The following is a 12,787-nucleotide window of genomic DNA, read 5'->3' on the forward strand; positions in this document are numbered from 1 at the left end:
GCTACGCTTCCCTTCCCCTTGGAACCCAGTCCGTAACCCTTAATGACCATTGGTTATCTTCCCTCCTCATTCCTCGTCCTGCCCACGCACATTTCTTTTTCTTGATTTCAACTAAGATGTCATTAACTCGCGTTTGTTCCCTCACCCAATCTGCCCTTTTCTTATCCCTTAACGTTACATCCATCATTCCATAGCTCGTTGCGTCGTCCTCAATTTAAGTAGAACCCTTTCCGTAAGCCTCCAGGTTTCTGCCCCATACGAGAGTACTGGTAAGACACACCTGTTATACACTTTTCTCTTGAGGTATAATGGCAACCTGCTGTTCATGATCTGAGAATGTTTGCCTAACGCACCCTAGCCCATTCTTATTCTTCCAATTATTTCAGTCTCATCATCCGGATCCGCGTTCACTACCTGCTCTAAGTATATGTATTCCCTTACCACTTCCAGTGCCTCGCTACCTATTGTAAACTACTGTTCTCTTCCGAGACTGTTAAAAAATACTTTAGTTCTTTCCAGATTAATTTATAGAACCACCCTTGTGATTTGCCTCTCCAGGTCAGTGAGCATCCATTGCAATTGGTCCCCTGAGTTCCTAAGCAAGGCAATATCATCAGCGAATCGCAAGTTACTAAGGTATTCTCCATTAACTCTTATCCCCAATTCTTCCCAATCCAGGTCTCTGAACACCTCCTGTAAACACGCTCTGAATAGCATTGGAGAGATCGTATCTCCCTGCCTGAAGCCTTTTTCTTTGGGGGGGGGGGGGGTGATTTTGTTGCTTTCTTTATGGAGGACTACGGTGGCTGTGGAGCCGCTATATATATCTCAGTATTTTTACATACGGCTCGGCTACGCCCTCAGTCCGTAATACCTCCATGACTGCTGAGGTTTCTACTGAATCAAACGCTTTCTCGTAATCAATGAAAGCTATGTATAAGGGATGGTTATATTCCCCACATTTCTCCATCAGCTGACTGATAGTGTGAATATGCTACTACCCATTTACTACCTTCTATTTCCTCCAATAGCACTGCTAGACTGGCCTCTCTAGATAACGTTCTAGCCTTAAACGTTGCCAGGTTCAGATTTCAATGGCGGCCTGTCCGGAGGCAGGCATTCTTAGCACCTTCTGCTGCGTCACAGAACTGACCGCCGCCGAGGTCAGTTGCTTCGCAGCTGCTGGGGACTGAGGGCCGGAGTTTGATTGTTGTATTCACATATGAGGTTGTTGTGGCCAATTACTGCACCAGGGTGGCCAATCCTGCTCTGGTGAGGGAGTGCGCTACCGGTTCTGGTCACCGGGATCAGGCCGCACTTCAGGCTTGTTTATGCAATTTTATCAACACGCGCATTTTTTTTATTCCGGCGGAAATTTGCGGGGCACCGGGATTCAAACCACGGTCCTCTTGCACGCGAGGCGGATGCTCTACATCTGTGCCACAGCTGCACCCACTTCGCCAAAGAATACTAAAAAACAGCTTTCATTTTCTATATACGCCGAATCCCGACTCGATAATCGGCCGCGCATATTTCTGTCGACTTTGAGGTGCGAGAAACATAAAAGCACCAGCGCCCCCCTCTGAGGCTTTGCGCATGCTTAGGAGATTGGCAAGTACACATGTTGGTGGCACTGTAGCCTGTATTACTCTTTCGAACCTTAAGAGCAGCCATCATTCGTGCCCTCTGTCGGCATTTGTACGTCATAGCTGATACGCGCCGCAAATTCACATGGTATGGATGTCAGATTATTTAGGCTATGAGGGCTTTCTGAGAGGTAATGTGTCATTTACAACGATTCCCAACAAGGTTTGGCGACGCGCAATTGACAAATGTTGCGTACCTAATTGTAGCGCACGCGATACATTCGGGGTCGTCATGGCACAACTTTAGCGCTCGTTCAGATACTATTTAAAGATATAGTTATCAAGATAGAAAAAAAAAGCCGCCTGTACTGAATTTGTATACCCGACAGTATAGAAATTATATGCTGTACACGAACTTACTCGGAGCTAGAAAGTGAACGCGAACGCTTAAAGCGAACCGCGCCTTGCAATGCGTGCACTCATTCTGCGAAAGGTCGTCTGCTACGCTCGAGCGGTGTAGGCAGCGCCACGGTCGAGGAGAGAGCGTGAAAGAGAGGAGAACCGAGGAGGAGTGAAGGCGGAGGAGAATAGCGTCGATACTTTATGAAGTTAAAAGGTTTTAATTGCGCCGTCTCCTCTCGCACGAGAGGCACCCAACGTTACGAGCGCCGAGGGGACGGGAGGGTTCTCTGCGGCTGCAACTGCGCATGCGGCTGCTGCGCACGGCCGTATCTTGATAGCGTCCTGATAGTACGTCGGTAGGCTCGTTGCTTTGTGGTTGCTACGTGTCCTTGAAAAAGAAATGGGCATGGGCAGGACATGTAATGAGGCGGGAAAATAACCAATGGTCATTAAGGGTTACAGACTGGATTCCAAGGGAAGGGAAGTGTAACAGGGGGCGGCAGAAAGTTAGGTGGCCGGATGAGATTAAGAAGTTTGGAGGGACGACATGGCCACAATTAGTACAGGACCGGGGTAGTTGGAGAAGTATGGGAGAGGCCTTTGCCCTGCAGTGAGCGTAACCAGGCTGCTGCTGCTGATGATGATGACGCGTCCTTGGCGCTCACGTTGCGTTGAAGCGATAGACTGCACGCAGGTCACATCGCTCGCTGCTGCTGCCGCGCTTGCTCACGCGAGCGTTTCGACAGCGAGCGTACGCAGTCATCGAGTGTGAGGTGTTCATGTTTCCTTGTTCGCGCTGGAACCATGCTTGGTAATTCAGCTAGTAAGCGAATGTTTGCAAGTTTATAGAGCCGATAAAAGCACTGTCCTTACTTCGTATGGCTCTCAGCTAATTTGCTATACCAATCGATTCTTCGCCTTTCGGGCAAAACTGCGTCTTTCTTTATGTTCATCGTTTACAACTTTCGCATTGACATACCATGGATAACATCAAGTATATGAAAGGTAGGTATTTAGGTATAATTAAAGATTATTTGCGTAAAACTTACAAAAGAAATGCTCATGACTAGCGTGAAGAATGCTTATCAGACTAGAGTGGATTTCATTCGTGCAACGTCCTCTGTTCTTTCCCAACTCATCGCGACATTTAGCCGGAACAGCAGGTACACATAGATTTTTAATAAACAAACCTAAAAGGGACGTAAATAAAAAATAATATGGATCGTTTTAGAGCTGACTGACAAGTAATCTTTTTTTCCCCATTTCATTGTGCTTACGGTAAAGCATCCCAGTTGGTCAAAATTAGCCGGTCATTCTCCCTCTACGGCGTGCGTCGTAATCATTTCATATCTTTGCGCACTTTCCGCCCTGGTACGCTCTCCTAAAGAACGCAATCTGTTAGACATTTGCTTGGGTTCGAAATACAACTGCGACATTAGGATTATTCTGCGCCACAAGAACTGATGCGTAAGACAGAATATAATTCAGTATTGCCATTTGTTGGGCCTGTTGGTAAACTGACTTGGAAACCATATTTAGCGCCAGCGAACAAGGACAGAAGGGAGATGACACACAAATGCGCTACATTGAACAACTTGGTTTTCAGGAAACACCTAGCTATTTAACCCATGTACAGTGGCGCTACCTGATCCAAATTTTAACCACCAAAAAAAAAGCCCTTTCCTTATCTAATCTTCGAAACACGTTTAGCCAACATTGCCACCTCTTACTTCGCTACAGTACTTGACACAGATAAATTAATTTCTACCATTAGTTCCACGGACTGGTCAGATATGAATTTTATTGAAGACCCTATAGAAGCTCTTAATTTCTTCTGCAATTTATTCACTAAAGCTATCAGTACTTGCTCTCGAACTGTGCGCTGTAAAAATAGATTCAAACGCCCCAATAATCCCTGGATGTCTGATGGTCTGCTGAAGAGTTTGCGCAAAAAAGATAATTTGTATAGGAAGACTAAAAGACAACCATTTAACTGTTCTCTGAGAAATCGGTACAAAATATACTGCAACGTTCTTAACAGGACTCTCAGAGAAGCCAAAAGGCTTTACTATGAAACAGCATTCTTGCAGAATAAAAACAACCCTAAAAAACAATGGCAGTTGCTGAATGACTTTTTCAACAATGAATCGCCTAAGTTTATCTCCAAAATTGTACGCGACAATCTTACTTTTTTTCAGCCTTCTCAGATAGCAAACGCTTTTTCTGATCATTTCGCCTTGCCCGAGGGAAACAAACTAACAACTTTTCAGCCTAAAATAGGACGCATGCGCCATTCATTTTTCCTTCATCCTGTCACGCCGCATGAAGTGCTTTCTATTATACGTAATCTCCGTAACACAAGTCCAGGATTAGATGGTATTGCAGTGCGCCACCTAAAGCTAGTCGCTGGTGCCATATGTGAACCCTTGAGTGTAGTAATTAACCTGATCTTTAAATCTGGTGTATTTCCGCCATTGCTAAAGCGTGCGAAGGTTATCCCAGTTTTTAAAAAAGGTAGTAAAGAATTAATTTCAAATTACCGTCCTATCTCGATTCTTTCTTCCCTAAGTAAAATAATTGAAAAATTATTTTTGATGAGATTAAGCAAGTACTTGGATAAATTCCATATAATTAAATCCTGCCAGTTCGGTTTTCGGTCTGGAAGTTCCACCAACTTAGCTCTACTTTGCTTAACTGATTTTATTAGGAATAGTCTTGACAATAATGAATTCATTGGTTCAGTTTTCTTAGGCCTTACTAAGGCATTTGATACTATTATTCACATAATTTTATTTCGTAAACTGGAAGCATATGGAATAACTGGCCCTGCCCTGGCCTTCTTAAAAAGTTATTTGTCTGATAGGGAATTTATTGTTTATGTGTGTGAAACTTTTTCCAGTTCTAAAAAACTTAACCAAGGGGTACCACAAGGCTCAATACTGGGGCCTTTGCTTTTTTCTCTTTATATTAATGATATGCCAGACGTCACTGACTTAAGTCATTATGTTCTATATGCTGACGATACAACTATATCTATAGCTGATAAGTGTGTCTCTTCTCTAGAAATCAAACTAAATATAACTCTTGACCACCTAATGAATTGGTGTAATGACAACGATCTAGTCATTAATCCATCTAAAACGAAATTTTTAGTATTTCATTCCCACCAAAAATCACTAATTATTCCTCCTTCATTAACCTTAGGCAATCATTCTATTCCCATTAGCGACTCCGTTTCATTTCTAGGGGTTATCCTAGACAGCCATCTGAAGTTTCACCTGCACATCAATCACGTCAAGCTGAAGTGCGCTTTTGGTATCCGTGCACTTATCAAGGCACGACACTATTTTTCTCCTTCTGCTTTGCTTGCACTCTACTTTGCATTCATTCATTCACACATTAACTACGGATTAATCGTTTGGGGTAATACATATCTATGTCATCTGTCTTCAGTTCAGCATATACAAAATCGAGCAATACGTATCATCACCCACAGTTCACCGCGCTCTAATGCCATCGGCCTGCTTGAGCAGTACAAAATTTTATGTATAAAAAGATTATTCAACTCCAATTTAGCAATAATGTTTTATAAATTGCTTGATTCCCAGCTGACCTTTCAATATATTCAAAGCAGCTCCCTTAGAAATACAAACCCTACTAGGTTCGCTTCTAATTATAATTTTCTGTTACCATCAGTTCGTACTAACTATGGTAAAAAAACATCTACATTCGCTACCATTACACTTTGGAATCGTTTGCCTGCTTCGCTTAAAATACTACCTACATTTCAACGTTTCAAAGCTTCGCTAAAAGATTTTTTGCTAACCTCTGATAATTTTTCCTAATAAATATCTGTGTTTTCATAGTCAGCTAGCTGATAAGTATCACCCACTCTTTTTTTTTTCCTTTTTTTGCAGTGTTCACATTGCGCCACATTTTTTCGTTCTCTTTGTTCGTACTTTTTTTTTTGCTTTTTGCCTTTAACAATTGTATAAATTTTGTCACTCCCGTTGTTATTTCTGTTACACTATATCGATTAGAGCATAGTTTGTTTGGTTTTTTCTTTCTTCTTTCTTCTTTTTTTTTCGTTATCATTTGCTTTTCTTGCAACTAATTTATTATTATACTATCCACTGTTACGCTGCCAACTATGTTACAATTCTGTTGTAGTTACTAACCGAGGGTCCCGTTTTCAGTATGATTACTTTGGGACCCTCGTCTGTATATTACATTTATGTACCTATGTTTTTTCATATGAATAAACTTCAACTTCAACTTCAACATTCGACCGAAGGGGCACAAAAGCACGTACCACTATTCCGATAGGTGGCCTGAGCCTCAATAATCTCTCGCACATCTTTATCTTTGGTGGGAGTATAAACCTAGAGCTAATGAGCCCCTGTTGCCGTATCGGTCCGCCCGCTCGAAGCTCGTCAAGAGGAGCATTGCCAACTTGTGCTTTGGAAATTCATTAAAATAAACTTGCCACCATAGGATCTATACGAGTCTCAAGGATCAGTTGGGAAGGTTATCAGCAGCAGCGTTGCCAGAGTCAGCGCAAGTGTCGGTCGTAGAGGGGCTGCTAAAAAGATGCGGGTCAGACAGCACAACTAGGGACGCGACGAAGCAACGGACGAAACGCACAGGGAAGGCAGCGCTGGGGCCCTGCCTGCATAGAACAGCACATAGTCTTAAGAAAATGGCTTGCCGGGTAGACACAAAAGTGGTCTTTTCATCGCCCGAAAAACTCGCAAAAATATGTCGATTAACGGACCCGTACCTTAAGCCAGCTCTCAGATGTTCTACGAAACCTCCTAAAGCATCAGTTGGTTGCGTAGAAGCTGTTGTTTATGAGCTCCTGCTGTCCTGTGGGAAAAATTACGTCGGAGAGACAGGAAGGTGTCTCAATGACCGGTTATGAGAATATAGTCTAAGCGTGAGAAATAAGCAATACAGTCATCTGTCAACTCACTGTCAGGAATAAGGATAAGGAGACGGCTTTTTTGGGTGGTTAAGATTTGGATGAAGTGGCGCCACTGTGCATGGGTTAAATAGGTGGGTGTTTCCTGGAAATCAAGTTATGTTAGCGCATTGAGGTATCGTCTGCCTTTTGTCCTTCTTCGCTGGCGCTAAATATGCTTTCCAAGAATATACTTGTTTAGCTGAATTGTTTGGCGTGCAGGCTTTCAACGGATACCTATAGAACAGCTGTCTTGATGACAGTATGGTCTGCTTAAATCTACGTCTCAGCGCTGTTACCAAATACAAGAAAGGAATCATGTACTTCCGAACTTCGCACTTGCCGATCACATCGGGATTTCGATGAGCGGGATGTCTCCTTTTCCCATTTTACTTGCCGTTATGAGTGTTACGCATGCTCTGTCGACAATCTGTGGTTAGTCATCAAAAATCTTGTTCTAAAATGTGTAAACGAACGCGTGCGAAGTAGGTGCAAAATTGTGCACAGCACTAGTCCCTGGATCACCAAAGAAGCTGTGCGCTTAAAACGGAAACCGAAAAAAAAATAAATAAAAAAAACAGGTCCAGCAACACACCTCTGCGGCTAATGTTCTGAAGCTTACTAGCATCTGTCAACAGCTTAAGGCATGTATATCAAGCGCAAAAGATAACTACCACAATATAACGATGAAAAACTTCCTTCTTTCATCACCTACTTAGTTCTGGCGACATTTTTCATCTAGGAAAGACCCCTTCACCGCTATGTGCATTGGAGATGTAACTGTGACTGACAAATCTCAAATAGCAAATTCTTTCAATCAGATTTTCTGTTCTGTATATATAGACGACGATAGTACAAAACCTTACTTTACAGTCGATAACACCAACCCACTTAATAATAACATATCTATATCAGAAGGAGGTGTTCTATCGCTATTACTAGATATGAACAATAAAAACTCGCAAGGAATTGAGGGTTCACCAAATACCTTCCTGTTCAGGGATGTAGAATGGTGCTCTAAGTACCTCACCGTTAATTTGAGAAAATCTTTGTCAGAAGTAGCACTTACAAATGATTGGAAACGCGACAATCACACCAATACCAAAAGCAGAAAACTAATTACTTCTTGCGTCTTACCTATCAATTTTTCTCCTGTACACCAGCGGAATAGCTGCTGGTGTACAAGTAATCATGTAAGAGAATTATGTAAGATCCTATCATCTTTAAACACATAACTAGTTTTCTCGAAAAGCACAATGTAATAGATTCTCGGCAACACGGTTTCATGCAAGGGTGTATCTACGGTCACGCAGCTACTTGAGGCAGTACATGACTTTGCCGCAGCTATAGACAAACACAGCCAAATAGGTACTATCTTTTCAGAATTCGAAAAAGCACTCGACTGTGTTGCCCACCAAAAATTATTATTAAAATTACAATCAATACTTAGAAATGACACACTGCTTTCCTGGATAGCACCGTATCTTTCCGTCAGACATGAATTTGTGCGAATTGAAGGTTTATATTCTAGCTACATATTGGTACGGTCGGGCGTTCCGCAGGGTTCTGTCCTTGGGCCTCTTTTCTTCTTAATATTCATTAATGATATTGCGATCGAAGTGCCCAGGAAAATAAAACTCTTTGCAGAAAACTGCATAATTTATTAAAATATTAAGCATCCAAATGATCAGTCTCTACTAAATTCATCGCTACCTAAAATAGAACATTGGTGCAGCACGTGGCAAAAGAAAATAAATATGTAAAGAAACAGTAGCAATGACAATCACATGTATAAGGACACCCCTGACCTTTCCATATTGTATTATTGGTCACTTGCTTTCATCTGTAACAATTAACAAATACTTCGGCGTCATTATAACCAGCGATCCTGCGTGCAATGAACATGCGCGTTACACTGAAAAAAAATAAGGCTATGCCAGAACTCGGCTATTTGGGAAGAACCCTTCGGCATTCCACCCAAGAGATAAAACTTTTCTATCTTACAAGGCCTTCAGCAGGCTACTACTTGAATATGCTTCAGTTGTATGGGACCCGTATACGAAGACTAAAATTGACAAACTCGACAATATCAAAAGAAAAATTCAGCGAGAGTCGTATATAATTCATACAGTTGGCACGCTTTGTCAACCGCTCTCGTACAAAAAAGTGAAATTAGATCCTTTAGAGTCACAATGCTTCCGTGTACGACTGAAGTATATGCATCTTCTATGCGTTAATAAACCGGGAATAAATAACAACCTATGTATCGAACCTGCTATTCAGCGGATTATGCGCAGAAATCATTAAAAAAAACTGAAAGAATATACTTCTAAAAACAACGCTTTTAAGAATTCTTTCTTTCCTAAGACAGTCAGCCAGTGGAACACGCCTCCTGATGACACTGTGGAATGCCCGACTGTCGAGAATCTTTTATCAAAATTGAGACACCGTCTTTAATCAGTTCGCGTGTGGTGTCTAGCATTCTTAATCGCTGTGGTTTAATATTTCTACTTTTACTCCCAGTGTTCTTCTACATACTTCTTCTGTACTGGTTCCTTTTGTAGTTCTTTATCGGAAGGCATACGTATTGGCCCATTTTCGTGTCATTCAATCAAATTGAACCGCCGTTTTTAATCTGTTGACGTGTGATGTTCCTATAGTGCTCATTATTTTAGTGCGTTTGCTTTTATATACATGCGCTCTTTTATTTTATTTTTTTAGTTTTTGTTACATTTACTGTACGAACAGTGTACGGATGTGCAGGTCATTCGACCCATTTTTTTCTCCACAGGCCAGCTCCTCGAGCGGGCTGATAATGCCTGATTTTCTTGTATTCATGTGTTGTTAGACTGCTTCTCTCTTTTCTTCTATTATGTATTCTTTGCTTGATTCACGTATTGTTAAGCTGGTTCTTATTCCCGTTATGTACTTTCGATCCTTTTCTGTGCACTTCCCCCTCTCGCCTAAGGCCTTCTGTGAAGGCTTGCGGGAATTCTCAGATAAAAAAAATAAAAATAAAATAATCTTACCTTGTAGAAGCGCCTATAAGACCAGCGAGAAACAAACCTCGTAGCATCGTTACTCTGGCCAGTCTCTCAGTCATGTAATGCGGAACGATCTGGCGTATGATAGAAAGAGAGCACATTTTTTTCTTTATAAGCGAAGTCACATTGTTTGAATATTACGAACAATGAAAACTATATATTATTCTTTATAAGCTAAGGTACCATCAGTGTTTCTGGGATGTCATGAAGCATGCTGGTGCAGAGACCTGTTGTGTTATAATTTCCTGCTTTTTTGTAGGACGTTCATTTAAGTGTCCAATTATGACTTTCGAAGTAGCCGACGTGCTTTAGAAAAAGATGCCATGGATGCAAAAGCTGTAGAAATTGATATTCTACCCAATGTATTCTGAGAGCATAATTACTGAAAACTTAGCATCAGCTTGAACATGAAGATGCACTGGTTGGCTGGCTGTCAGAAGCACCTTAAAATAACATGTGCGAAGGACATCGGCAATCTCTTTTACTCTGTTACTTTTCAGGCTAGAGTGCATTAAATTAGCTCTTTCCGTCCCAGTGCCGCAAAGTCTGCATATGTCTGCAGTCGCATATGTGCATTAGTGGTATGTGTCGCATAATCAGTGTATATTTCCAATAATAAAGGTAACCGAGTCCCGAAATACTTACCGCGTAATCTTTACCTTTGAGACAAATGGAAAACGGGTAAAAAATACAACCGCAGAAGCGACACTGAAACTGTGTTGAACGACTGTAAGCTGGGCAATCCGGGTAGGATTCGTTATAGGTGATGCGCAAAAGAAAAACAAAAAAGCAAAGAACTAGCAGGATGCATCGTTCTCACGACCGAATGAAATTTAGTTGGGCCCACGCACCATCGTTCAAGTAGGAAATTATGCCGTCACATGTGTAGGAGGAGAAAAGAAATAGAGAAGGCAGGGATGTCAAATTTTATACGCATGTGGGATACAAGTAGACTTCTCATATGATCATCAACACACCATAAGATACGTCAAAGATATAGGCACATCATGTAACGATACAGTTAAGACCATCTTAGAAAAAAAAGAGGTTCTTCTCCAGCGCTTGCGCCGAAATAAGCTGTTTTATCACGAGGGCATTGCGTGCTTGTTGTTTTTGCTTACACGTTCCTCAATGTATCTTTTAAAATGACTCAAAATGCCCAATTGACTCGGTGTCGCTTAATAATGCCTGCCGTGACCCAAAATGTGGTCAGTGAAAGAGGGAAAAAATTATTGTCCTCGATGCAATGCGAAATAAACGTTCATTACACCAAGTTCCCCAAGAAATGTATAGTTCAGCAATAATGGGAAATATCTATTCACATGAACCATATGAAGAGGTCTGGCACTTTCTCACACCCGCAGTGGTGGCGTAGTGGCTTGCGCATTCGGTTGCTACACCTGAGTGCGGGGGGATCAAATCCAGGCAAGGGCCGCCGCATTTCGATGGGGGCAAAATGCCCGCGTACCTGGCATTGGGTGCACGGTACAGGAAGCCCCAGGTGGTCGAATTTAATCCGGAGTCTCCTATATGTGTTGTTACGGGGAGCAAAGACGCTTGACAATATATTTACAAGATATGTACAACGGCCAGAAGACAGGCAGCAAGATGGAGCCCGTGCATGCGACTATCGATGATCGTCGTCTTGGTCTGTCATCTATTGCAGTGCCTCGTGGCAATATATATATATATATATATATATATATATATATATATATATATATATATATATATATATATATATATATATATATATATATATATATATATATATATTTATATATATATTGCAGTTTTTGCACGTTACACCATATAATGTAACTTATTAATTTTGAAACATTAATCGACTAAAAGCCTAGAGTGCAAAATGAAAACAAAAGGTATTTTTTTGTACATTCAACGGTCGCAGCTGTCTAGAGCGCGGAACCATGAACCTTTGCATCGTTGTCGCACATTACCCTAAGGGACTGCAATAACGAAGGTGGCTTGGTTTCAAGCGCGCAAACTCGAACCATCAAGCCATACATATTCACCCTTATTGACTGCGACGATGACAGCATGAGTTGTGAATGATTCGTGACGCATCGCAATAGACAAAACCCTTCACCTTGCTCTCTGGGATATAGTGAACTTCGCGTATATTGTGGGGTTCGTTTGCGCAAAACACTGAAATGCGAGAAGAAAGGGCAGTGCTTATCCCTGCGCGCGTGGTAGGCGAATACACAGACGCAATGAACTCACTGTCGTTTTATTATTGTAATAAATTCAAGCAACGTCATCCCATTTTCATTATGCCGCCGTTCGCATACCACCGTCGTTGTTACGTCAATGTCAGTTTTTCTTCTTTTGTAGATTTTAATTATATTGTCTTGATTGAATCGTAATTATGCCGGTCTTGTCATGCCGTCATCGTTCATGGTCGCCATCATGCCTCCGTTCGCTGACCGTCGTGGTAATTTTGTCGTGAACATGCCACCATCATCACTCCATCTTCGTCATCTGATTCGTCATGCCGTCATCGTCACGGCCTCATCGTCATAAAGGTTTTGTGATAAAATAATTGCCCCGCCATTGTCATCATACACTTGTCGTCATCGCACTGCCGTTGGGCACTCGTTTTCATTGAAATATTACGACATCCGACTCATGCCGTCGTCGTCATGCCATTGCCATCATGCCATCGACGTCACGTTGTCGTTTCCCCGTGGCCATCACTTTAGTATCGTTGTCCGATTGTTGTCATGTCATCATCGTCATAACACTTTCGTCGGTCCATCAGCAACACTCCTTGTTCT

The 12,787-nt window shown here is 41.8% G+C and overlaps 1 protein-coding gene across 1 annotated transcript in view; it reads right to left on the reverse strand.

The window, feature by feature from the left end:
• LOC142574825 (sodium/iodide cotransporter-like) overlaps positions 1-12,787 on the reverse strand; it is an 86,749-nt gene that overhangs the window by 8,518 nt on the left and 65,444 nt on the right. The window contains exon 10 of the mRNA XM_075683832.1: positions 9,978-10,066. Within this exon, the coding sequence (XP_075539947.1) occupies positions 9,978-10,066 (89 nt within the window). The remainder of the gene's footprint in view (positions 1-9,977; positions 10,067-12,787) is intronic.

The sequence above is a fragment of the Dermacentor variabilis genome, chromosome 3 (assembly GCF_050947875.1).
Source record: "Dermacentor variabilis isolate Ectoservices chromosome 3, ASM5094787v1, whole genome shotgun sequence".
NCBI classification, from domain to species: domain Eukaryota; kingdom Metazoa; phylum Arthropoda; class Arachnida; order Ixodida; family Ixodidae; genus Dermacentor; species Dermacentor variabilis.